At 55.8% G+C, this 24,274-nt stretch overlaps 2 protein-coding genes across 6 annotated transcripts in view; one reads left to right on the top strand and one right to left on the bottom strand.

Moving 5' to 3' along the window:
• STRA6 (signaling receptor and transporter of retinol STRA6) overlaps nt 1-4,493 on the top strand; it is a 32,679-nt gene extending 28,186 nt beyond the window's left edge. For all 4 annotated transcript variants that reach the window (XM_012518842.4, XM_023584112.3, XM_023584113.3 and 1 more), the window contains exons 15-19: nt 454-571; nt 656-757; nt 1,465-1,628; nt 2,931-3,086; nt 3,642-4,493. In XM_012518842.4, the coding sequence (XP_012374296.1) occupies nt 454-571; nt 656-757; nt 1,465-1,628; nt 2,931-3,086; nt 3,642-3,811 (710 nt within the window). In that variant the 3' untranslated portion in view covers nt 3,812-4,493. The remainder of the gene's footprint in view (nt 1-453; nt 572-655; nt 758-1,464; nt 1,629-2,930; nt 3,087-3,641) is intronic.
• Nucleotides 4,494-6,635: 2,142 nt separating this feature from the next.
• On the bottom strand, nt 6,636-9,659 carry ISLR (immunoglobulin superfamily containing leucine rich repeat). 2 transcript variants are annotated; one of them, XM_004476619.4, is made up of 2 exons: nt 9,366-9,659; nt 6,636-8,574 (listed from the first exon to the last, which is right to left on the bottom strand). In XM_004476619.4, exon 2 carries the CDS (start codon nt 8,564-8,566, stop codon nt 7,292-7,294), a length of 1,275 nt encoding a protein of 424 aa, XP_004476676.2. In that variant the 5' UTR covers nt 8,567-8,574; nt 9,366-9,659; the 3' UTR covers nt 6,636-7,291. The 2 variants fall into 2 exon arrangements, with proteins under 2 accessions (XP_004476676.2, XP_004476677.2); XM_004476620.3 differs by lacking the exon at nt 9,366-9,659 and adding an exon at nt 8,767-8,855.
• Between the last annotated feature and the right edge of the window lie 14,615 nt (nt 9,660-24,274).

Genomic DNA, 24,274 nt, shown 5'->3' with positions numbered 1-24,274 from the left:
CGCATGGATTATAGTTTACATTGTAGTTTACACTCTCCCCCAGTCCATTCAGTGGGTTATGGCAGGATATGCAATACCCTGCATCTGTCCTTGCAGTATCATTCAGGACAACTCCAAGTCCCCAGAATGCCCCATAGCACACCTCTTCTTCCCTCTCCCACGGCCACTGTCTCCACATCAATGCAACAGTTTCTTCCATGGCTAGAGTCACAATAACTTTATAGTAGAGTACCAGCAAGTCCACTCTAAGCCATATTTTATTCCCCCGTTTTAGAGAGGGGAAAACTGCAGCTCAGAGAGGTAAGGTAACTTGCTCATGGCAGCAAAGCAGTGCAGTGGTGGAGCCTGGATCTGCACCCAGGTCTGCCTGATTCCAAGGCCCTCGCTTTGGAATCAGGTCCCTGGAGGTGGCAGAGCCTGATGCCTGCCCCCTCCCCTCCCCTCCCCTGGCAGGGCTCCTGGCTCAGCAGACCATCTTCTTCCCGGGGACCGTGGTCCTCGCCTTCCTGGTGTTCATGCCTGTGCTCCACGGCACGAGCCTCCTGCTCCTCCGAGCCCTAGAGTCCTCATGGTGAGTGCGGTAAGGGGCAGAGGGCTCAGGGATCTCTTCTCGGAAGACAGCTAACAGTGACCGTCCTCCCTGCCCCATCCCCAGGCCTTTCTGGCTGACCTTGGCTCTGGCTGTAATCCTGCAGAACATAGCAGCCCACTGGGCCTTCTTGGACACTCACCATGGGTATCCAGAACTGACTAACCGGTGAGTTGGTCCCTGAGCTTGTGACTCCCTCAGGCCCTCAGTCTCTTCTTCTGCCTGTCTTTTTCTTTATGCCCTTCTCTCTCCGCTGCCATCTCTCTTCTTTCCTTCTCAGGAAGCCCAATGGGTAGTAGAGTTTGCCTTACCCACAGAGAAAAGGGCAGTGGCCCAGCCTATTCCAAAATACCTCTCTCTGTACCTGTCACGGGGCCAGAAACACCCCCACGAGCCTTTTCTGCTTTGTGGATCAGCACTGCTCTCCTCTGGGGCCTCTGTGTCCACCTCGCCTTTCAGGGAGGAATTTGGTGGGTCTTATGGAGAGGCTATGGGAGAATCTTGGCCCAGGAAGGACTTGAGTTACTGGACAAGAAACCCAGTATGGGGAGGGGGCAGATTCGAAGGTCATAGAAAGATCCCGGCGCACCTAGACTTAAAGCAGCTCTGCCACTGATTAGCTAGATAGCTTTGAGGGTCACGCGACCTCTTTAGGCCTCAGTTTCCCCTTCCACAGGAGAGGGTAACACCACCTATCTCCCAGGCTTGTAGGGAGGGCAAGCTGGGGCAAGAGAGAAAGAAGGCCCAGCCAGGAGGGGGTGCACCGAGGCCATTCCCCCAATGGCAGCTGTGGTCTCTCGTGCTCGGACGCCCACCCTGGGAAAGGGGGTCTGGCAGGGGCGCCCTGCCTCAGCCCTTCCTCTCGCGCACCCCAGGCGAGCTCTCTATGCGGCCACCTTCCTTCTCTTCCCCGTCAACGTGCTGGTGGGCGCCATGGCGGCCGCCTGGCGCGTGCTCCTCTCCGCGCTCTACAACACCGTCCACCTCGGCCAGATGGACTTCAGCCTGCTGCCACCTCGGGCTGCCGCTCTCGACCCGGGTGAGGTCGCCGGTCAGGGCGCGGGGGCTGGGGAGGGGATGCTGGAGGCTGTCTGAGCAGTGGGGGAGGATCTGCCCTCCCCTTGCCCTGGGGTGCCCGTCCCTGGGAGAGGGGAGGGAGATGCCGGCAGGCTCGCCGCGGTAGGCACAGCACCGCGAGCAGACACACAGCAACACGGTGGCTCGCAGAAACAGCGCTCAGTGGGAAGGAAAAACGGAGTGACCTGGGTAATACCATTACCTTGAAGTAAAATCCATACGCACCAAACAAGGAGGAACATCTTGCAGGAGCACAGACAAAAATTGATACACGCTTGACTCATGGCAGGCGGGAGGAACCTCAGGCTTGGAGAATGGAAATGGGATGGGGCAGACGATCTGCTTCTACCCACAGCACTGCCTAGCCAAGAGGCGCCCTCCTCAGGGGCGAGGGCCCTGCCCTGTAAAAGGACGCGTCAGCGGCCCACTCCCGGCCTGAGGCTGGTGGAGGGAGAAAACACGGAGTGATTGGTTGGAACGTGCTTTGGTCAGAGTTAAGAAGGGACCTTTGCGAGCTGGCAGCTTTGTTAACTGCGGGCAGGACGAAGGAGGGTGTAAATGCATCTGTGTGCACGCACCTGTGCTCGGAGGCTGTGCGTCCTGCATCTGTGACTGCACAATCCTGTGTGCGTCCGGGAAAGCCTGCGGCTGTGCCTGTGCGGGGTGTCCTGCGTGTGCCGGTTCTAGGAAGGGCAGGGCCCGAGCAGCCCGTGCTCCGTCCGCAGTGACCGCGCCCGCCTGCCTGGGTCACCACTGCATGCGTGAGCTTGGCGTGTGCCGGGCTGTGCGTGAGTGTGCCTCCCTTTGCGAGTCTTCCTGTGGCCCTCCTCGTATACCAGGCATCCTGTGCCTCGGCCTGGAGCGGGTGTCCTGGGAGTGTTTGTGTGCAGAGTGTGGAGCGCAAGGTTGCCCCTCCGTGCCCTGGGAGCCGCAAGGCGGGAGTCCCCAGGTGGTGCGGGCCGTCGTGCGAGGCGTGGGCCCACGTGGAGGTACATCTCTGTTCGCGGAGGGTGTGCGTGCCCACTGTAGCGTGAGCCGTGGTGTGTGTGTGTGTGCGGGGGGCTGCCTGCGCGGGGCCCGTGCGGCGTCGCAGGGTGTACTCTGGGCAAGTCCGTGGGGACGCACGCTCGGTGGGAGCGCCGCGAGCAGGTCTGTGCAGGGCGTGCCTGTGCGCCTGTGTGCAGTGTGCGCGCTGTGTGAGCATTAAGGGGGCCTGCCTGTGGTCACCCCCCCCCCCCCGCCCTGCACCCCTCACCCGCCCCAGGCTACCGCACATACTGCAACTTCCTCAAGACCGAGGCCAGCCAGTCGCACCCAGCCGCGACCGCCTTCTGCTCCCTGCTCCTGCGAGCACGGAGCCCCCAGCCCCAGACCCCGGCGGACCCCCAGGACGGCCTCAGACCCGGAGAGGAGGAAGAAGGTGAGCCGGCAGCTACTCCCGGGAAGGAGGCGCGTGCTCGCCCTCCTCTTCCTGCCCCGCGCGCGCAGCAGGGCGGCCGCCGGGAAAGCCTCGCTGCCTCTCCCTGCCTGCCTGCGGCCGCCCCTCCTGCTTGGTGTCAGGGAAATTTTTTCCACCATAGGAAGACACTCACCAGACACGCACGCACACCCCTGGGCTGCCTTGCTACGGGGCTGTCGCCTACTCCACCCGCCCAGGCCAACCCCCCTTTCCACTGCCCAGGAGGGGTGTTGCAGGGAGGGGGCACTAAACTGGCTCCAGGGCCCTGTCCCTGCCCAGCCTGCAATTCCTCCATGGACCTGTCCCCTGCCTCTTGCAGGGTGACACCCTAAGCCTCTCAAATGCCCCTCTGCAGCCTCGCAGCCCTCACCCCCGCCCCCTCTCAGAGCCGGCGCCTGGAGCTCGGCCTCGCCGTGCCACCCTGCACGGGAGTTCGGGACTCCGTTTGGGTCTGGGTGCCGGGAAGGCTTGGCTGGGTGTTTGTTGAATGACTCACAGAAGGTCTTTCCTTCTCAGGGATGCAGTTGCTGCAGACCAAGGCCCCTTCAGTCACGGGAGTGGGGTCCAGGGCCCGGCGTGGCAGGGCCCGCTGGGGTGTGGCCTACACGCTGCTGCGGAACCCCGCCCTGCAGGCCTTCCGCAAGAGGGCCCGGTCGGGTCCCCTGCCCGGTGCCGCCCAGCCCTGAAGGAAAGCCAGCCCTGCCCTCGCCTGTGCGGGGGTTCTTCCCGCTCCCCCCAAGCCCTTCCTGGCTCCCCCAGCCTCACAGCCCCAGACAGGGCAGGCCCACCCCCACCCCATTGGCACGGTCTCCTGCAGGTGCCCGTGGACCCAAGCCCTGGGGCCCGGGTCGCTGGGCCGGGTGACCTGGGGAGGGCTCTGGTCAGCCCCTTGGCCAGCGAGGGCCCTGCAGAAGCAGTTGGTGGTTCAGGCGCTCGGTGCGGGAGTCAGGGGAGCCCGGGCTGGCATGGGGACCACATCCAGGCTCCCCCGACTCGGCCACCCGCCCTGCAGGGCCTCCCTGTGGCTCTTCCTTAGTGGGACTGGAGATCCCAGACCCGGACAGCCTCGGGTTCCAGCTCAGAGCCCCTCGGCCCTGGGCCCCACTGCGTGGACCCGGCTCCAGTGTCTTCCCTCCCTGCCTTCCCACCCTCCCGGGAAAGGGCGGCCAGGCCGGCCCTGGGGGTGACCTTGGGCTCCTGTTCGGCAGCAAAGTCTTAGCTCAAACCTGGGCCCCCCAGAGCTGCCCGCGCTTGGATGTTTTCATAGTTTTTACACCTTTAGATAGTATGAAGACGTTAGTGTGTTCCCTCTAATAAAGTTGTCCCCGAGAGCCAGCCTCCTTATAGGGGAGGGGCACCCACACTGTCGGTAAATCAGCACCCGTGCATTTATGGGGCGCCGTGGGGTTGGGGGTATCCTGGCCCCAGGCTGGGCTGGGCCCCTGGTGGGGGTAGAGTAGCAGCCACGGCCGCACCCCTGTGGGTGGTGAAGTGCGCGGGGACCCTGCCATGCCGTGCCTGAGCCCTGGGGATGCTGGCTTTGGGAGTCGAACAGATTCTGACTCTTAAAGAATGGGCAGGACTTGAGGGGGAGGCGAGATTTCTGAGTGGTGACGGTGGAGGTAGGAGGGGGTGTGCCGTACCAGGCAGCAGGGAGGGGGCCGTGCTCGCGGGAGCGGGCGGAGCAAGCAGAGGGGATGCAGACGGGTCGGGGGTCCCTCCCCCTGCTGGGGACTTGGTGGCAGTGGGGGATGCAAAAGTGAAGGAGATGCTCTGGGCATAGGGTCCACTGGGGGTGGGGGCACGGATAGAGTCCCTGGAACCGCAGAGTAGGGAAAATGCAGCCCCCCACAGATCTGAGTCAGTGGGACCCTGAGAAATACCTGCACAATTGGAGATGCTACCTCTCCCCACCTCACCTGCCCGGGCCAGGGGCCAGGGAGCCGGAACTCACCTTGAGGCTGCCAGTGAGAGTGGACAAAGAGGGTAGTCTCTGATCCCACTACACCCCACCCCACCCACCCCCCAAAAAAGAAAAAAAGCACATCTTCTAGGCCCTGCGTCGGTGACTGACCGTGTGAGGGGACTGAGGCCCCAGATTTCATCTCTGATTCTGATGAGGAAACAGTCATGATAAAGTGTCACAGCTGGGTCACTGACACCTAAGGTTGCATGGACCCAGAGGAGGGGGTCTGGTCCAAATTGGAGGAGAGGGCATCAGGGAAGGCTTTCTGGAGGAGGTGATTCCTGAGCCAAGTCTAGAAGACTAACTTAGTCAAGTAAGGAACAGGGGAAGAGTAGCCAGACTGCGGGAACAGCATAAGTACAGGCATAGCAGCAGGCAACAGCAGGGAGCCTGCAGGAAATTAGGGGTTCCAAGTGCCCAGGGCTCAGAGAGGTGGGGAGGAGTGGGCAAGGCCGGAGAGGGGGCCAGAAGGCCTGGGATGATGGTCAGCTGTCATCCTGGGGCTTCACTCCGAGGGCAGTGGGGACCACGGAAGACTTTAAGGCAGGTTTCTGAGGAACCTGAAGCCCAGAGATGGACAGTGACTTACCCAAGGTAGCCCAGCACAGAGGATCAGGCTCCATCTGTTGCTTTCCACTAGATGTGCAGCCATCCTTAACACATGCCGCTGGTGGTGACAGCTCAGCTGGGGCTGCCAGCTGGGGGTGGGCCAGGGGGAGGTGCTGCGCGTGGACCAGGAGGGAGGGGGAAGGGCGGGCCAGCTGCCGCGGCTCACAGCTGCTGCCCCAGACTCCTTGGCCCCTGCGTCTTTGTGCCTCTAACGGGCTTGGGACGGGGCAGGATGGAGGCAATAGGGAAACACCTCTCTGAGCGGCTCAGACGTGGGGTCTCCAGGTTTCTGACTCCACCCACAGGCTCCCCATTCTTAGGGAGCCACAGGGTGCTGCCAGCCCCGCCCCCGCCCCCTGCAGGCAGCTCCTGATCGGGCTCTGCTCCTGGGGAATGACGCCTACCTGGCCTGCCTGCTGGGAACTTTCCTCAAGGAGCCCCATTTCCTTTTCCTGGAACGGTGCTGGTCACCCCCTGGCTTCTTCCTCATATTCTCTTCTGCTCATTCTCTCTGCATCTTTCTCTGTCCCCTGTCCCCTGTCCCCTCCCTGCTTCTCTCTCCCTTCCCTTTACCTCTCTGGCCCTCCACTCCCCTCAATTCCTTGTCTCTTCCAGGAGCAGGTCAGGGAGGAGGGGTCACCACCCAGGCACTTCCTCTTCTCCCATCCCCTCCAAAATGTCCCTCCAAGCCACTGCTGGGCTAAGCACCCCTCGGGGCAGCTGCGCACCCTGGGAAGCCCCTGTCTTATCCTCAGGCTCCCTGCCCCATGTGCCAGAGGGCTGGTTTGCAGGGAGGAAGCCCCCTCCCCGGCCGCCTGCCTCTCACGCTGCACGTGCCCCCCTCCTGCAGGCAGGCGGCTGTCTGACTCTCCAGTCCCCCGCCCTACCCCCGCTGGGGGCTCCTAGATCCAGACAAGACTCCAGCAGACACAGGGGAGCATCAGAAATGCTGTTTACTTCCCGGCCGCACCCAGGCTGGCTGGCCTCTTCGGGTGGGGCAGGCTATAGATGCGCGCTGGGAGAGAAACGCAGGGTGAATGTCCGGGCTGGAGGCGCACAGGCTGAAGGAGGAGGGGTGAGCGGTGACCAGGGCCCATCCTGGGTCCTCCAGTCGGTCCCAGACGAGGGCCAAGCGATGGCCCAGGCCGTGGGCGTCAGGTAACAGCAAGGAGCAGCAGGAGCTCAAGCAGGACCCTGAGAGCCCCAGGGCCACGCCAGCCAGGGCTCCTGCAGCGGAGCCCCATCTGCCACCACGACCTCCCTGCCGAGCCCCGAGCACCCCCACGCCTCCCCGCACCCTTGAGGCTCCAGCCCCCAGGTTAAGGCATCGCGCTGTCTGCCCACGGGCCCCTGATAGTGGGACCCGGCCGGTGTGGTTAGCAGCAATTAGCACCCACGACGGCGAGTTAGGGGACACATTTGTCCTAGGCGCTAGCTTGGAGCAGGTCTAGAAGTTGGGGGGTGGGAGGCGTTCCGGGAGAGGTCAGAAGGGGAGGTAGGAAAAGTTGCCACCTCCCAACCCCTGAGGCTCTTAAAAGGGGGTATTGGCAGGGTCAGAGGAGGAAGTGGGGGACGCGGGTCGGGGGTGGGGCTAGAAGGAGGCGAGGAAGAAGAGGAGGAGGCTCTGGCCCAGCAGGAGCAGGCCCGGGAGCCACTGCCCAGGGGTCCCTCCAGCCACCCCTGCCGCCTCAGGGCTCCCGGCCCGGCTGAGGTAGATGACCACGACGCTGTCCTCCGGCCCCGAAGGCTGTACCTCGTTGTCGACCGTATAGCAGCCCTTGCCCTCGGCCGCTCTGCCACGGAACCTGCGGCCCAGCACGTCCTCCCCGCCCTCACCCGGGCTGGCCAGTGCCACGTTGACCGAGCTCTCAGCACTGCCCAGCTCGTTGGTGGCCAGGCAGGTGTAGGTGCCCTCCTCCAGCTTGCCGAAGTCGGGGATGAGCAGGCTGCCGTTGGCGAAGGCCCGGAAGCGGGGAGGGGAGGCGTCTGGCGGGGCCCGCCCGTCGGCGCCCACGTTGGGGCTGGCGATCTCCACGGTGCCGCGGGGCGTCTGGATGTGCCAGCGCAGCCGGGGGGCCGGCTGCCCGCCCGCGTCGCAGTGGAGCGCCAGCACGAAGCCGGGCCGCAGCTCGGCCCCGTCCTGGCTGGGCCGGTAGGTGAGCTGCACCGAGGGCGCGGCGCAGGGCAGCGGCGGCAGGCGGCTCAGCGGCGTGCCCCGCAGCGCCCGGGGGGACGCGCAGGCGATGTTATCCTGCTCCGGGAGGGACACGGCCGTGGCCAGGGCCCACGTCTTGAGCCACACGAGGCCACAGGTGCAGTTGAAGGGGTTGTTGTGGATCTGCAGGTGGGACAGCGCGGTGAGCGGCGCGAAGGTGCCCTCGGCCAGCGTGTGCAGGCGGTTGTGGCTGAGCTGCAGCGAGCGCAGGGCCCGCAGGCCGCGGAAGGCGCTGCGCGGGACGAAGGCCAGCTCGTTGCTGTCCATCTTGAGCAGCTGCAGGTCGCCGAGGTGCTGCAGGTCGCTCCAGGCGAAGTCGGACACCAGGTTGTGGCTGAGGTCCAGGCTCTTGAGGTGGCCCAGCGGGGCCAGGGCGCCGGCGGCCACCGTGCGGATCTCGTTGTGGGCCAGCCACAGCGACTGCAGCAGCGGCACCTCGGCGAAGGCGCCACCCGGCAGGCTCGGCAGCCGGTTCGCTGACAGGCTCAGCGTGGTCACGTTGCCCGGGAAGCCGGGCGGCACGGCCTCCAGGTCGTGGTAGGCGCAGTCGGCGATCTGGAAGCCGTACTTCTCCCCGCAGTCGCAGGCCTCGGGGCAGGCGCCTGCCAGGCCCAGGAGAACCACCCAGCTCAGCAGGCACAGCTCCCGCATCGTCCGCCCTGCGGGGAAGGCCGTGTCACCGAGGCTACCCCGGGGTCGCCAGGTGCAGCCCGACCCTCTCAGGACCCCAGCCCAGAGCCCGTCCCCACCAGGAAGCCCTCCCAGACATAGCCCACCTAAGACCCAACACCCCTTAGCCCTCCTCCCCCATTCTATGGAAGGGGAAACCGAGGCCCAGAGGTGGAACTCGCCCACGGTCAGGCAGCCCGGCAGGGTGAAGGCAGGTCCTCCTTGGAGCAGAGCGCGCTCCCTGGCTCAGCCTGTTCCTAGCTGACTTTACGACTTGAGCTCTGTTTTCCAGCAGCCCCCTCCCCCAGCACTGCACAGCACCTCCCTCCTGCCCTCCCACATCCTGGCCACAGACCCTCCCACTCGAGCCCCCACCCCCACCCCAGGTATGCTTTGCCAGGGCCCAGACAGGGCCCCTTGTGCAGTGCACGCCCTCGCCCACCCCACCCGCTCCCTCCCACTCTGGGCCAAGACCACAGCAGACACCAGCGCCTTTCTGCAGAATCACACCCGTGGCCTGTTCCCTTCAGGGGATGCCAGCGGTTGCCTAAATAAACCTCGGCCAGGACCTGTAAGCTGGCTTGGGCCAGGCCAGGGGTTCGGCCCAAACGCTGCTGGGATTTCTGGGGGCCGAGACTGTCAGAGGAATGGACACCCCCCAGTCAGCCCCAACCACCTTGGAGTGACAGAGAAGGGCGCGGGGGGCCCAGCCCTGGGTCCAGTAGTCCTCCCCCCACCCCACGGGCCCCTGGAGCTTGCCACCACCCTCCCCCAGCCTTACCTTCAAACTCCTCTTAGTTGGTCAAGCGGTGCCTCTTCTAAGAGGGAACCAAAAAGCAACAAAGAGCCGAGCTCGCCCGAGAGTCTGCTGGGCCCAGGGCCGCCAAAGCGAGGCGAGGACGCTGCCCCCCACCTTCAGTTTGCAGGCCTGTGCCCACCCTGCCAGGAGGGAAGAGGGTGCCGGGGAGCGGCCGCGGAGGAGGGAGCCTGGGGCACCCACACGCCCTCTCCTTCCAGCAAAACAACGACCGTGTTTCCTAAGTGACTCCAGAAACTTGAGGGGGAAAAGATGCCAAATTTTTTTGGGTTGTGTTTTTTCTCTCTCACTCACTTTCAGCAGCTTCAGCTTCCTTAAAGACACAGCACTCTCTGGACAGAACCCAAGAAAAGATGGGGCCAGAGGTGGCTTTATTTGGGGGGGGATGGTATTGGGGAGGAGGGGTGAGAAACTGAATCTCTTGCAGAAAGGTGGGAGACTTCTAACCTCACTTCAAACAAGGGCAAAACGGGGCTCCACGTCGAGGCCGTGCGGCGTGAGGGCGAGTGTGGGTGAGCGTGCCCGTGTGTGCACACGTGCGCGTGTGTGGGTGAGTGGGCATCTCTGTGTGCGGCTGAGTTTGCATGTGTGCTTGCGTGTGTAAGTGTGGATGTGGGTATGAGACGGTGTCTTTCTGCAGGTGTGAGTCTGAGTGTGTTTGGGAATGTTTAAGTGTGTTTGAGAAGTTTGTGTGTGGATGGGGGGGGTGTCTTTGTGTGGTTTGTGTGTGTGTGTTTGTGTGCATCTTTGGGTATGTCTGTGTGTGTGAGTGTTTCTGTGTCTGTATTTATGTGTGTTTGTGTGGGTGTGTTCGAATGAAAAACTGTGAAGGCCAAAACATATGAAACACCCACCAGGCTCCAACCCCTCAGGGGGAAGCCAAGATGTTAGACCTTTTTTCAAAAATTTTAATTTTTTTTTTAAGAAAACATCTCCTTGCCTGAGTCAGAGGCCCTCCCTGCTGGCTGTGCAGCTGAGCTGCCTAAAAGCTTGCTATCCAGGGAGGTCCCCAGGTCCCTGCTGTGCCGGGTGGGCAGGGCCAGGGAGGCAGATAGGGACGTGATGGGCAGAGAGCCTGGGCAGGAACCAGTCAGGCTTCCGCTTCCCCAGCGGGGGTTCCTAGAGACCCACACTCACAAGATGAGGTGAGGCTGAGGCCCCACTCCTGGAATATCCTCTCTGTGGTCTCCCACAGTCCTGAAATCCATTATTGGGGCTGTGTGTCTGTGGAGTCAGCATTGCCCTCTCTGGGCTCCATGTTCTCCAAATAGGAGGGCACATGGGAGTGAGAATGGGGAAGAGGGAGGAGCTGGAAGGGAAACCAAAGAATGAGGGAGCCCACGAAAGGAACTCAGTAGACTGGACAATTGTGCCTCCCATAGAATAAGCCTGCCCATAGCCCCTCCATATCCCTCACGCAAGCTTCCTTTTATTTCCATCTGTTAACCTGGTTGAATTCCGCTCATGACTCGACTGAATCTCTCGGCAGGGCCATTGGTGAGGACAAACAGGTATCAGGTATCGTGTTGGCTGAGAGCATTTCCAGACAGCTGCTCTGCCCGCTCATCACATCTCCATTCCCTGTCAACAAGCAAGACTGCAGAAGCACAGGGGCAGGCTGCAAAACACCCAGGAGCATGGGATACAGAAGCCTGTGGTCTCCTTCTGTACCCTTTTATACTCCTAACCTGCCCGATGCTAAGGTGCTTACAGTCTAACTTAGATCCCTCCCACTGCTGCTGAATCCCTCTCTTGTGTCATCATACTGTGCTGCAGACTTTCTGAGAAAGTTCTGAATCTGATGGGTCAACCAGAAGCTGGAAGGTACACATGTCTAGGATTCAAGGAACCAGAGGGGAGAATCAGCAACCCCACTACCAGAGTCAGGGAGGGCTTCCTGGTGGAGGGGGCTTCACTGGGTTTCTGCACAGCCTATACACCTCCCTTACCTGAGCAAAGGTTCTGCCACCAGGCTCAACTCCAAGTACTCTGAGGAGCTCACAGTACCTGCCTGCATCTCATGCCCCGAAGTGCAATGGGGTCAGAGCACAACACCCAGCCTTAGCCCTCCAGTGTGGCTGAGTCCTTCTCTCACGTCCAGGTGTCCATTAAGCATCACTCATCAGGAAAGTCTTCTGAGACCACTGAGTCTTAGGTTCTCCCCATTAATTGCCTTCACAGATGTTCTGTGTTTTTCTTCACAGCCCTTACCTTAATCCGTGCTTATTTATTCATATGTGTTCAATATGTGGCTCCTTACTGGGGAAAGCCCCTTGAGGGCAGACCCTTGTCCTCCCAGTCACTGTTAGTCCCTGCCACAGAGAAGGTACTCAGTAAATATTCCTCCATGGAATGAACAGATGAATTGGATAGTTCAGATGTCAGAAATGAAAAGTGCTTTGGGAGGTCATCTGGTCTACCTCCTCATTTTACAGCGAGGGAATCTGGGCCCAGGCTGGGAAGGGTCACATGCTCCTTACTACAAAGACATCTTCAAGTCTTTCACAGTGTGGAAAACCCACACCACGAGGGGGTAGGTGAGGGTGCTACCAGCCTTCCTGGGGGAGGGGAGCCCTTGCCCCCCGTTGCCCATCATCAAAGACCTTGATGAGGGACACACCGGGCTGCCCTCAGAATCCCACCATGGAACAGCCTTGGGGGACCGAGGGCAGGAGAAACAAAAGAGACCAGCCACCCAGGACAACTGAGACCTCCCTTGTCGGTCACCGGCAGCTCCTCCCCATCTGCCCAGATCCTACTCTCCCTGCAAGGCTCAGCCTACCCCTCCTCCACTGAGAAGGACGACGGGGCCGAAGAGATCCCCCTCCCAGCAGCCTCCAGCCCCCGCGGAGCCCATGAGTGCTCACGCACAGCTCCAGGCGTGGGGGCCGAAGACCCCCCGGGCAGGCCCTTCTACTCTTCCCCAGCTGTCACTGCTGGAAATTCCTCCTGAAAAGCCCATCTCACAGGAGATAATCAAGCAGGCTGGGAGACAGGTCCAGCTCCCCTTTCTCGGCCACGCTGCCCCCACCAGAACCCCTGCAGGCTGCCCAGCCTCTGTTTTCCCTCTCTTGGCCTCCTCAGAGGCTGGGCTCAGGCCTGGACACAGGGATTCCTCAAGTATCCCCGGATTGCGGCTACAGGCTCTGGACTGGAGAGCTCCTCTCAGACCCTCAAAACCCTGCACCGTCCCTGAGTCCTCAGCCTGGCAGGTTTGGGAGCCCCTCCTGCCAGCCCTGGCCCCTGCTCCTGGAGGGTGATCCGCCATGCGAAGTGGCCTGCGACTTTCCAGGGACGGCAGTCTCAGGCAAACCAGGACGCTGGCCACCCTACGGGGAGGCAGTGCTCACTTCTTCCCACACATCTTTTCTTCTCCCCTCTGCCTCTCCTGCTCTCCCTTCCCAGCAGCCTGCCCCTGCCCCTGGCGGAGGCCCAGCCCTTTCTCCTCCCCTTCCTCCCATCTCCTGGTCTTGCTTCTCCCTCCAGGGTGACCAATCCCACCCCGAAGAGGCTTCACACGGCTGACGAGGGGCAGCTGGGGCACCACGTCAGCTTTTCCTGGAAGGCAAGAAAAGATCCTGGAGAGAGCAAACGGAGAAAACGGAGTGAGAGAGACAGAGGCAGGGATAGAGAACTGTAGAGAAGTGTAGAGAATCCGAGAGACAGAGAAACGGGAGAGAAAGTGAAAGAAAACATACGCCAGGGTTAGACCCCAAAGCAGAGAAAGGACGTGAGAGACCAACCGAGAGACAGAAAGGGAAATGGGGAAGACAGTGGACCTGAAAGGGACCCTGAGAGGGAGGAGCGGAGCCAGGCCAGCGTGGGGTGCTGCTCCGCTGGGATTGCGGGTGTTGCCATGGCCTGAAGAAGGGTCAGTGGGTGGTGGGCGGGAGAGGCTGGCCTGGCCCTGGCGGAGGCGGGGGTGGAGGTGAGGTGTGATGGGCAGTGCGGGCGGCCGTGCCTTCACGGGAGGAGCCTGCGCTTGCTCTCCGTGCAGTTGGTGCTTGTGTGGGGTGGGTGTGCGGGGTGGAGCGTGGGCCTCTTGCGGGTGCTGTGGTGGGAGGCAGGGCAGGCCCTGTCCTCTCTCCAGCCTCAGCCCCCAGGCCCCGGCGCAGGAGGAGGCAGCCTGGCCCGGGCTGGCCCTGCGCCCAGCGCCCTCAGCCCCAGTCCTCTCCAACCCCGCCTTTTCCCTCCAGGTCTTCTCCACTCCCGCCCCGCCCCACAGCCTAGGGCCTCTTCCTTGCTCTCCAGATCTTGGAGGCTCAATTCCTGAGACCGTGGGGTCTGCCCCCGGCTGCCTCCCCGGCCTCATCCCCTGCCAGGCGCTGCCCTCCCTCCCCCTGTCAGATCCCATCGCACCTGCTCCCACCCTGGGGCCGTTGCTCTTGCTCTTTTCTCCAGCTGGACCCTGTCCCCCATATTTGCAGGGCCCACTTCCTCACATCTTTTGAGCCTTTTCCAGGTCCCCAGGAAGGCCTGCTCAGACCACAATGTTACCAGGATCCCAGCCCTTCCGTGAGCTGCCGGAGGGCTAGGAGCGGCCTGGGAGCCCTCGGTTAGTGGTCACCCTGAAGGGCCGGGACTACATGTGGGTGGGGTGAGTGGGGGGGCAGCGGCAGTTTAACCCCGTGGGTGGAGGGGGCCTGGGGTCTCACTGGGAGAGCAGCCAATCGTCCCTTTGCTCACAGGGAATGTGAAATTGAAGTAGTGGGCCAAGTGCAAGAGAGTCACCCAGAGAGAGAGAAAGAAAGAGAACAGCGGAATTTTACACACAGTGGAATTTTATTTGGCTGTAAAAGGAAATGAGATTCTGATACATGCAACGACATGGATGGGTCTTGAAGGCATCATGTTGAGTGAAGCAAGCCAGACACAAAAGGACAATTTTATATGATCTCAATGATGTGAAATAATTATAGGGAAAGAAATCTATAGAGACAGAAAGAGAGAGAGAAGGACAGGCAGAGACTAAGACTGGGCAAAGCAAAGAGGGCCTTGAGGAGAGCCGAGCTGGGAAAGGCCGGGTTAGCCAGGAGAGGGGGCCAGCCGGGAGGAGGGGGCCGGTCAGGAGGAGGGGGCCAGCCAGGAGGAGGGGGCCAGGCAGGAGGAGGGGGCCAGGCAGGAGGAGGGGGTCAGGCAGGAGGAGGGGGCCAGCCAGGAGGAGGGGTCCACAGCCTCTTCTTAACAGATCCTGCCATGCAGGGCCAGAGCTTCACCCCAGCCTGGGGGTCTACCAGGAGGTGCAGGTAGGAGCAGGCAGAGTCTGGCCTGCAGCCCCAGGCAGCAGGCCCCGGGGAGGGCGGGTCCACAGGCTGTGCTGACCTCAGTCCCGGGCAACCTCCTGAGGGAGACAAGAAGGGAGGGAGCCGGTGGGCAGCCTGCCCGGGGAGGTGAGACTGGCTCCAGAGGCCTCTGGGAGAGCAGCTCCGGGCAGGACCAAACGCAGAGGGTTGCAGTTCAGAGAAGGGAGGGGAGAGCTGGCCATCAGGAAGGCTTGAGGCAGGAGAGAGGAATCTGAATAAAAGTTTTATCAAAGTGAAACATGCAGGTGGTGAAACAGGAAATCAAACTGACAGAGGTTTATAACAAAATGCTGCAGTCCTCTGCCCCCAACCTTCCCTTCCTGCACCCAATCCCCAGAGGCAACAATGGCTGACGGTTTTAGTTCTGCTGTGGTACACACATCAGGCAGCCTGGCAGCGTTGGCTGGGCCTGGGGCAAGGGTACAGCTGGAGGTGGCATGAGGCAGGGTTCTCTAGGGAAACAGAATCCACAGGAGGTGTCTGTAAATGGTATGAGATTTTATAAAATTCTCTCATGTGACCGTGGGGATGCACAAGTCCAGGTTCCGCAGGCAGGCTGCAGCAACAAGCGGCTACGATGAAAGTCTGATGAAGGTCCTTGATGGGTTTCCGGGAGACGCTGGCTGTCCAAAGATGAGCTGGGAAATTCTCTCTGAATGCTGAAATCTGATTCAAGTGATAGGATAAAACTCACTGATCGCTGACAGCAGTCTCCCTGGTTGATCGTGGATGTAGTCAGCCGTTTGTAAAAAACTCACTGATGGCTGAAGTCCATAAATGTCCTTGTATTACAATTAGCCCAGTGCTTGCTTGACCAAACAACTGGGCACGATTACTTGGCCGAGTTGATGCATTAGCCTAACATCGCAGAGGCCCACATATAGTTTGCTTAAGTATTTAAAATTGTAAATCCTACAAATTATTCAATACGTTCTAGGCTCTTACCCTACTGAATGAACCTTTGTAATGACCTGGAAGGCCAATTTCAAATGTCATAATTTTCAGAAGCCTTAGAGTCCCACGGGGGACCTGGACAGTAGGCAGAGCCGGCAGCCGGCCCTGGCCCCCCACTTACAGCGGGCCTCTTTCTCCTCCCACCCCAGGCTGACCTGTACCACAGCCCCTCATGTACGCATGGTTGACACCCCAGCCCTTAAGTCCAAGCTCTGCCCCTGTCCCCCAAACTGAGTCAGGCCAAGGGGTGCACACACTGGAGGCACAGTCCTCTCTGGAGGAGCTGTCAGAGTGAAAAGACCTGTGGGGGCCCAGATCAGTGACGCGGGGAATGTCAGGGTCCCAGGTCCACAAAGCTTGGTCTAGAAGTGGAAAGGCAGGCTTTGGGTGGGCACATCCTCTAGAAAAGGAATGGCCAGGGTAGTGTTGAGGGATAAAGTACAGGACGCCCAGGTAAATTTGCACTTCAGATAAACAATAAATACTTTTTTAGTACAAATATGCCCCAAATATTGCACAGGGCACATTTATTTTAAAAAGATAAGCTGTTGGTTGTTTATCTGAAAATCTGCTAAATCTGGCAACCCTAGGCCAGAGCAGGGGCCTCCCCTTTGCCTGGGGTTAAGGGCGGGCTTAAACCAGAACCACATCTGCCTAAACTATATGCACAGACTGCCATGTCTTCACAGAGAAATGCTCGGCAGTATCTAATGACCCCCTGCATGAAAAATAAGGTTTTTTTTTCTCTCCACCACCCCTCCCGTTGTCTGCTCTCTGTGTCCATTCACTGTGTGTTCTGTTGCGACCACTTCTATCCTTATCAGCGGCACCGGGAATCTGTGTCTCTGTTTGTTGTTGTTGTTGCGTCATCTTGCTGTGTCAGCTCTCCGTGTGGGCGGTACCACTCCTGGGCAGGCTGCACTTTCTTTTTTTTTTTTTTTTTTTAAATATTTATTTATTATTATTTTTTTAAATTACATTAAAAAAAATATATGAGGTCCCATTCAACCCCACCGCCCCCGCCCCCCACTCCCCCCACAGCAACACTCTCTCCCATCATCGTGATACATCCATTGCACCTGGTAAGTTCATCTCTGAGCATCACTGCACCCCATAGTCAATGGTCCACATCATAGCCCAGACTCTCTCACGTTCCATCCAGTGGGCCCTGGGGGGATCTACAGTGTCCCGTAGTTGTCCGTGAAGCACTATCCAGGACAACTCCACGTCCCGAAAATGCCTCCACATCTCATCTCTTCCTCCCGTTCCCCACACCCAGCAGCCCCCATGGCTACCATTCCCACACCCATTCCACATTTTCTCTGTGGACATTGGATTGGTTGTGTCCATTGCACACCTATGTCAAGTGAGGGCTTAGATTGCACATGGGTACTGGATGCACTCTTCCCGCTTCTAGTTGTAGACACTCTAGGCTCCATGTTGTGGTGGTTGACCTTCTTCAACTCCATGTTAGCTGAGTGGAGTGAGTCCAATAAGTCAAAGTGTAGGAGCTGAAGTCTGTTGAGGCTCTGGGCCTGGGTGTCATATTATCAGTCCAGAGATTCAAATCCCCTACATATATCTTAAACCCAGCACCAACTACAATTCCAATAAAGTAGCATGCAAGTCTTGTGAAAAGAGATCCCCTCTGAGTCCATTTCCATCACGCAGAAACACCAGCTCCAAAGAAGGGCCATCTGTCATGGCAGTGAACCCCTTCTGCCATGACCATAGAACCCGTGGGTCTCTTTATCCCTCAAAAGAACCAATACCTGGGGTTGTATCTACCTTATCTGTCTCTTAGACTCTGTTCAGTTGTACATAGGGGTATTCCTTCTGACAACCTCCAGACTCTTTTTTAGAGACTCACAGCCTTATAATCTCATTTCTCCTTTCCATTTCCCCCTTACATTAGGTCAAACCGCTTCCCGAAGTCATGTTATTATATGTAGACAGGTATATTCTGCTGTTCCGCATTGAATCTTTGATTCAAGGTCATTTTCTAGTTGCTTCTTCAGCTGGTATGTGGTAGTGATCCCTCGGTGCCAGGGAGGCTCATCCCCGGGTGTCGTGTCCCACGCTGGGGGGAATGCATCACATCTACACGCTGAGTTTGGCTGTGAGAGTGGCCACATTTGAGTAACATGAAGGCTGTCAGGAGGAAACCCCCAGGCACAATGCTACTCTAGGCCTTGTTCTTATTGCAGGTGCATAGGCTCAAAAGTGTAGCCATTAGTATCAAGAGCCCACTGTTGGGCCCTCCTTCCTTCCTGGTTCTTGCCGTTGCACCTGGAGGATTGCCGCTGCTCTCCCAGGGCCCACAACAGTGACCCCCCGGCCAGGAGCCCAGTACCCCCCCAGCTGTTGTTTTTAATTGTTTCTACTATGAGTATATATAGACATTACCATTTACCCTGGGCATATGCCCTGTATAACTCCCTGTCAACCATATATATCCTGTCAATAACATCCCATATCAGTATTCCTCCGCTGCCATTGTTGAACCACTCTGTGATCCAAAACTTCCCGTAAAGTGAATCCCAACATAATGCCAGCTTCAGAAGAGTCTTAGATCACCAAAATTCATATATATAATATACAGTATTTCCCCAGATCCACCATAAAACCTTTTCCCTTCCACAGCAATAATCTTTTAACTTATTCACATCATATTTCCTGAAACTGATGTACAGATTCCGAAACTATAGTTTTCAAACAAGGTAACATTTGTGCTTACTATGTGGTCCATACTTTAGGTTGTACAGTTTTCTAAATTTTTTAGTTATCCTATGTTTTGTCTTATGGTTTTCATTATTAGTCTGTCGTCCCCTATGTTTTTGGTGTAACATTAGCTGTTTTATATTCATCCTCGTGTACTCTCACATAACTCCTCTTTTGCCCCCTTATTTACCTTTGTTCCATCCATTGCACGTCCATTTTCCCCTCCCCTTAGGGCCCACAACGCCTGCCAATCTAATGCCCTGGGAGCCGTCCTTTCTCACGAGAGATACAGTTCTCTCTATTCGACGGCATTAGTCTTCCCCAGGATATGGGTCCACCCCACCCAATGGTAGAACCCACCTTGGCAAAATGAGCCTTCAGCTATTCCCTCCGGAGTCCGTCCCGCATCAGACCATACCCCCTGAGCGTCCTAACCAGGTAACCCTCCTACTTATACTTTGATACGTTTTATTCAACATTTAGTTCTCAATGAACTTCTGGCACTCTCCCACGTTTGTATGTTGCCCCTCCCTCCCACCTATTTCTTGGACCATATTACCCCTCTTCCCATCCCCAGCCCCCCTCAAACCCAGAAAACCCCACCCGAAGGTAACCCCTTGCCCCCATTTTGTCCCTTCTTTGTGCTCATACTTACCCCCAGCTCATCACAGATTCCACCCCTACAGACATTAACTCACAGCCTTCCTCCACCCCCCGATTTCCAGTAAGGCTGCACTTTCTTTCGCGCTGGACAGCTCTCCTTATGGGGCGCACCCTTGCATGTGGGTTCCCGAAAAATAAGGTTTTAGCTCACTTATACTCGTCCTATCCATCCCACTCTTACCACTCCTGAATTTTGCTGGTTAGAATATTCTTGACTCTTCCATTGGTTACATTTTTACTTTAAATAATGCACTTTATTTCCTATTCTATAGAGTGGAGATTTGACTTTTCTCTAGATAAAATGGGAAATTTATTGTTCCTATATCTCCTCCTTCTTTTCCCACTTTCTTTCTCTCAAACTTAAGTCTGTATAGTCTTACTTCTACATTTTAAAAGGTGATAATATTTAGGGGAGCAGGTGTAGCTCAGAAGTTAGAGTGCCTGTTACCCACGTATGAGGTCCTGGGTTCAATCACCAGTACCTCCTAAAAAATAAAAGGTGGTAATATTTAGATACTTTCCTGAAGTCATAATTTTGACAGTTGCATTTTGTCCATAGATCAATTTGAAAAGTTAAAAACAATCGATAAACCAATATTACATTCTCATGGCTACATGAGCATTATTTACTGCTGAGCCAAGGAGTATGCAAGGATTACATTTCCTTCCCTTCTGATCGGATGTCATGATGATGCCAGGCAGGAAGGGGTTCTAAGCATCAAGGTCAAATGTATTCAATTTTCTTATGCACTAGCAGTTGCTCAGAGGCATGCCACATTTCACTTGCTTTGTATTTGGACCATGCCTTTTTTGTACAGCATTTGATTTTCCTTGAGTTTCTAATTGCTTTCTTTACTCTTATTGTCAAAAGAATAATATGACTCCATCAAACACTAAAAATTACCCAGCTTTGTATACATCTCCCTGTGCTGACATTGCCTGGTATTGAAAGGACCTCTTTCCTTAATTACTTGCTTTATTGACATATGAGCTTTCTGTTTATTTTTGCTTTTCAAGCAGCTGGAAGCTCTTTGAAACCCCAAAGCCTTCTCAGTTGTAGAACCCAGAAAGACGCCAGGCTTTAGAGGGCGTCTAATCAAAGAGCGCACTTGAAGCTTCACACTCCCCTCCGATGCGTGACCGTGTGTCCTTCTAGAATCCCAGAGACGCCGAGGAACTTTCTACCTCCAAGGAGACCATCTGCATTGTAGAAGTAGTCAGGGCTCTTTCCTTAGAACAGCATAAACCATCATTATGCACCTCCTTTGTGTCCAGTACTGGCTCGGGACTCTGCCTCTAGGGGGGTCGAGGCAGGTGGGGAGAGGGGGTCCTCACGTTGTATGTTTATCTTGGTCGTCCTCCTTTGGGATGCTCGCACATGATGTGGTCGCAGTTGTCATACTGGAGAATGGACGACTTCCCCTCCGCTGGTTGCTTTTCCACTTGTCTCCTCTCTCCCCAGGAGCACGGGAGGTCAGACGGCCAGGGGAGGGGGTGGGGTGGGGGCATCTTGACTGCCAGCTTCTCTTGAGGGTGTAGGAGCCATTAGGCTGGGGGCACCGCAGATGCCAGGGGGAGGGGTGCTTTACCCACACTTGAAACCCTAACCCACCCCAGGGGATTCCTTCCAAGTCTTTAGGAAAGTTTCCTCCAGCTTTTTGCTTGGGAGGGAATTAGAAGAAAAAAATCCATGAATTATCCCCTGGTTTTAGTCTTCTTTCTTTACTTGAGGCAGGGATTATCAAGAATCTTATCTACCATTCTTTAAATCCCTACTACGGGCCAGGGCCCTTATACATACCACCTCCTTCCAACGCTCAACAAGGTCGGTATTTTGACTGCCTGTTTGCCAGGTGCCTGTGGGTTAGGAAATGAGGGGACCAGATTTCAAAGCTATATCTGTCTGATTGTCAAACCTTGTTTCTTCCATTCCACTGGCTGCTTTACAGGCTGGATATGATTTGCCTTCAGCAGGAGAGGGAAGGGTCAAAGACATGAAGGTGGAATTTGGCCTACAGACAAAGTCCTCCAGAGGCCATAGGAGCTGGGAGGTAGGAAGTGAGCTGGGGCCAGGCTGCCTCCCTCTTGGCTCTCCTCCTGTGGGCATGTAGGGGCCACTACGGGTTCCTGGGTGTGACACCCATAGGATAGGAGCAAGGGCTTAACGAGTTCCGCCTCTGTGTGCAGACAGATGATAAAGGGGGAGAGAAGGGAGGCTGGGGAAGGCAGGGGAAATCCTGAGGAGGCGCCTTCCATAGCCCAGGGAGGAAACAGTGGCAGGGGCCGTGGAGTGGACAGGGGCGAGAGATGGAAAAGAAACTACTAAATGCGCCGTCATTTGGGTCTGGGGTGAGCAAAGGGAGCCTTCCCCGGGCTGGCAGAAAGTGCAGTCACTGCTTCTGCATGCTGCTCACCAAAGGGATGGTAAGGGGATGGCAGCTTAGACAGAGAGAGCCATTCATTCCACACGTGTTCCATGGACTCCTATCACGAGGCAGGCCACCAGCCAAGGTCCCAGGGACAGAGCAGGAGACCAGATTGGCATCGCGCCCCTTCCCGGCACTCCCAGAGCAAAAGTGCTCCAATCCCTCCCCCGCCCTCATTCCTTCTCTCTCCGGAGACACAACAGCATGAGAACCTTCAGGGCTCAGGGTGGGAGGTCCAGGGGGAGGAGGGTCCTGCTCCATCAGCCCAGAACTAATCCATTACCCAGAATATGAGCAACGTCGTGCATGTTCCCCAGCGCCCTGTCCACACCTGTTCTCATCCTTTGGTTTCATGGGAGGCCTTTTCTTTCTTTATATTTGAAATATTCTTTATAATATGAAGTAGTTGTGAGTATCCATCAAAATGGCTGCTGTGGAAGTTAAAAAAAAGAAAAAGAAACACTACTATTAGAATTATTACATGCCTATTAGAATGGCTGAAAGGCGGGGAGGGGAGAGGTAAGCCTGAAATGACCACGTGCTAGTGAGGCTGCCGAACAACCGGAATGCTCAGACACTGCTGGTGGGAATGCGAAACGGTACAGCTGCTTTGGAAAACAGTTTGGCCATTTCTCATACCGTAAAACACAAAATGACTGTACAATTCAGAGATTCGACTCTCAGGAGTTACCCAAGCAAATGAAAACAGATGATAATACAAAAGACGTCTGGAAATGTTTCTAACAGCGTTATTCACAAAACTGACAGGACCAACACACACCACAGCGTGGATGACTCTCAGAGACATGCTGAGAGAAAGGAGCCAGCTGCAAAGACGGTGGCCAACTTCTTCAAGAGACAACCCAGGACACAGCCATGCCAGACAAAAGCCAAACCAAACAAAGCAAGACCAAAGGGAAAAAACTGTCCATAATAACATGTATAATAAATAATCATACACATATCTGTTATAACTTTAACATTAAAATATGAAAAATAGATATTTAATTGAAATTATATATTACTCTGTATAATTTACTTTTCTGTAACAGCACTATTCAAATGCTATTTTTAAACAAAAACAATAGGGCTACTTACCAGTGGTAATTAGTAGTAATGAATAATAGGACTAATTTAACAAATAATATGTGTGAGAAAAACATACCAATAGTTTAATGCTGTTTCTTTCCATCCTCTGATAATAGCAATTTACTTTTTAGAATTCTTTATTGGATATATAGCTTGGATATTTAAATGTTTTAACCTGTATTATTGTGTAGTCTTAAGACACACAAATGTTAAGTTTTGCAAAGGAGAACATAGATGAAATTGGAAGAAATAAACATATATTACCTATATTTAAGTTTTAAAATAATGGCATGTTTATTTCTGTCTCATAATACAGTAGGATACGGGAAGTGGATGTGGCTCAATTGATAGAGCGTCCACCTCCCTTATAGGAGGTCCAGGGTTCAAACCCAGGGCTTCCAGGCACGTGTGGTGAGCTGGCCTCTGCACAGTGCTGCTGTGCCCAAGGAGTGTCATGCCACGCAGGGGTGCCCTCCGCGTAGGGGAGCCCCACGTGCAAACAGTGCACCCCACAAGGAGAGCTGCCTCGCATGAAAAAAAGTGCGGCCTGCCTAGGAGTGGCACCGCACACACAGAGAGCTGAAGCAGCAAGATGACACAACAAAAAGAGACACAGATTCCTGGTGCTGCTGAGAATGCAAGTGCGCACAGAAGAACACACAGGGAATGAACACAAGAGAGCAGACAAAGTGGGGGGGAAAGGGGAGAGAAATAAATTTTTAAAAAATCTTTTAAAAAAAAGTAATACAGTAGGATAGTTTACTCTTTCAGCTGACTTTTCTAATACTTCTCTGAACTGCCTGCAGCCTTTAGGGCACCCTTCTTTTCCTTTTTGTAGTGGTAAAACTGAATACGGAAAAACATAACACCCACCTTGATTGGAGCTCTGCTCTTATGGAGCCTCCATTACACCAATGCCTAGTATCAGTCCAGCGTGATGACACCAAGCTAAATGTTCTCTTGGCAAAAGCCCTGGAGCATGGAAGACTTGGTATATTACTTACTAGCAAAAGCAGGTGTGTTTAGACTTGAAGGAATTGGTTTCCACTGCTCAAGAATGTCCATCCGCTGTGTATCTCCAGGTGTGTTCTGGTAGACTAGCTGTTTGTCCATCAGGTCCTTGGCATCCGTAAATTCATCATATGGCTCTCCATGTCTGAAATGTCCAGCATTATAAAACATTTCCAAGCATAGTGGATGTCACAAGTTAAACCTCTTTTCTCGGGGAAAATGCGTTTAAAGCACAGAGGTAATTTGAACTTGTGAAATCAAAGTTGGAGTCCCAATAAGTTAGAGTTCATAAAGAAATTGAGAAAGCCCTGTTTAATTTGGCTGTCCTCGTCTGGTGACACTTTCTTGAGTTCTGAAGCGGTCCTATTTCCAAAAAAAAAGCTTTTATTTTATCTTTTGCTGTACGAGTTTTTGTTGTAACCTACGCATAACATGGAACAACTCAGGTACAGTCAATACATCCTTTTTTTTTAAAAGAAGGATCGAGGGATTGAACCCAGGATCTCATAAATGGGAAGCAGGTTCTCAACCACTGAGCTATTTCTACTCCACAATGAGAGTTGGTTTTTATGTTTGTTTTTAGGAGGTACCAGGGATCGAAACCTGGACCTCATATACGGGAAGCAGGCGCTCAACCACTTGAGCTACATCTGTTCCCTCAATTCATTGTGTTTCTAAGCTCCCTATAGCCTCGTCAAAGATCATC

Source organism: Dasypus novemcinctus, chromosome 3 (assembly GCF_030445035.2).
Source record: "Dasypus novemcinctus isolate mDasNov1 chromosome 3, mDasNov1.1.hap2, whole genome shotgun sequence".
NCBI lineage: Eukaryota > Metazoa > Chordata > Mammalia > Cingulata > Dasypodidae > Dasypus > Dasypus novemcinctus.
The sequence above is the reverse complement of the archived record's forward strand: the minus strand, read 5'-3'. Positions and strand labels throughout refer to the sequence as shown.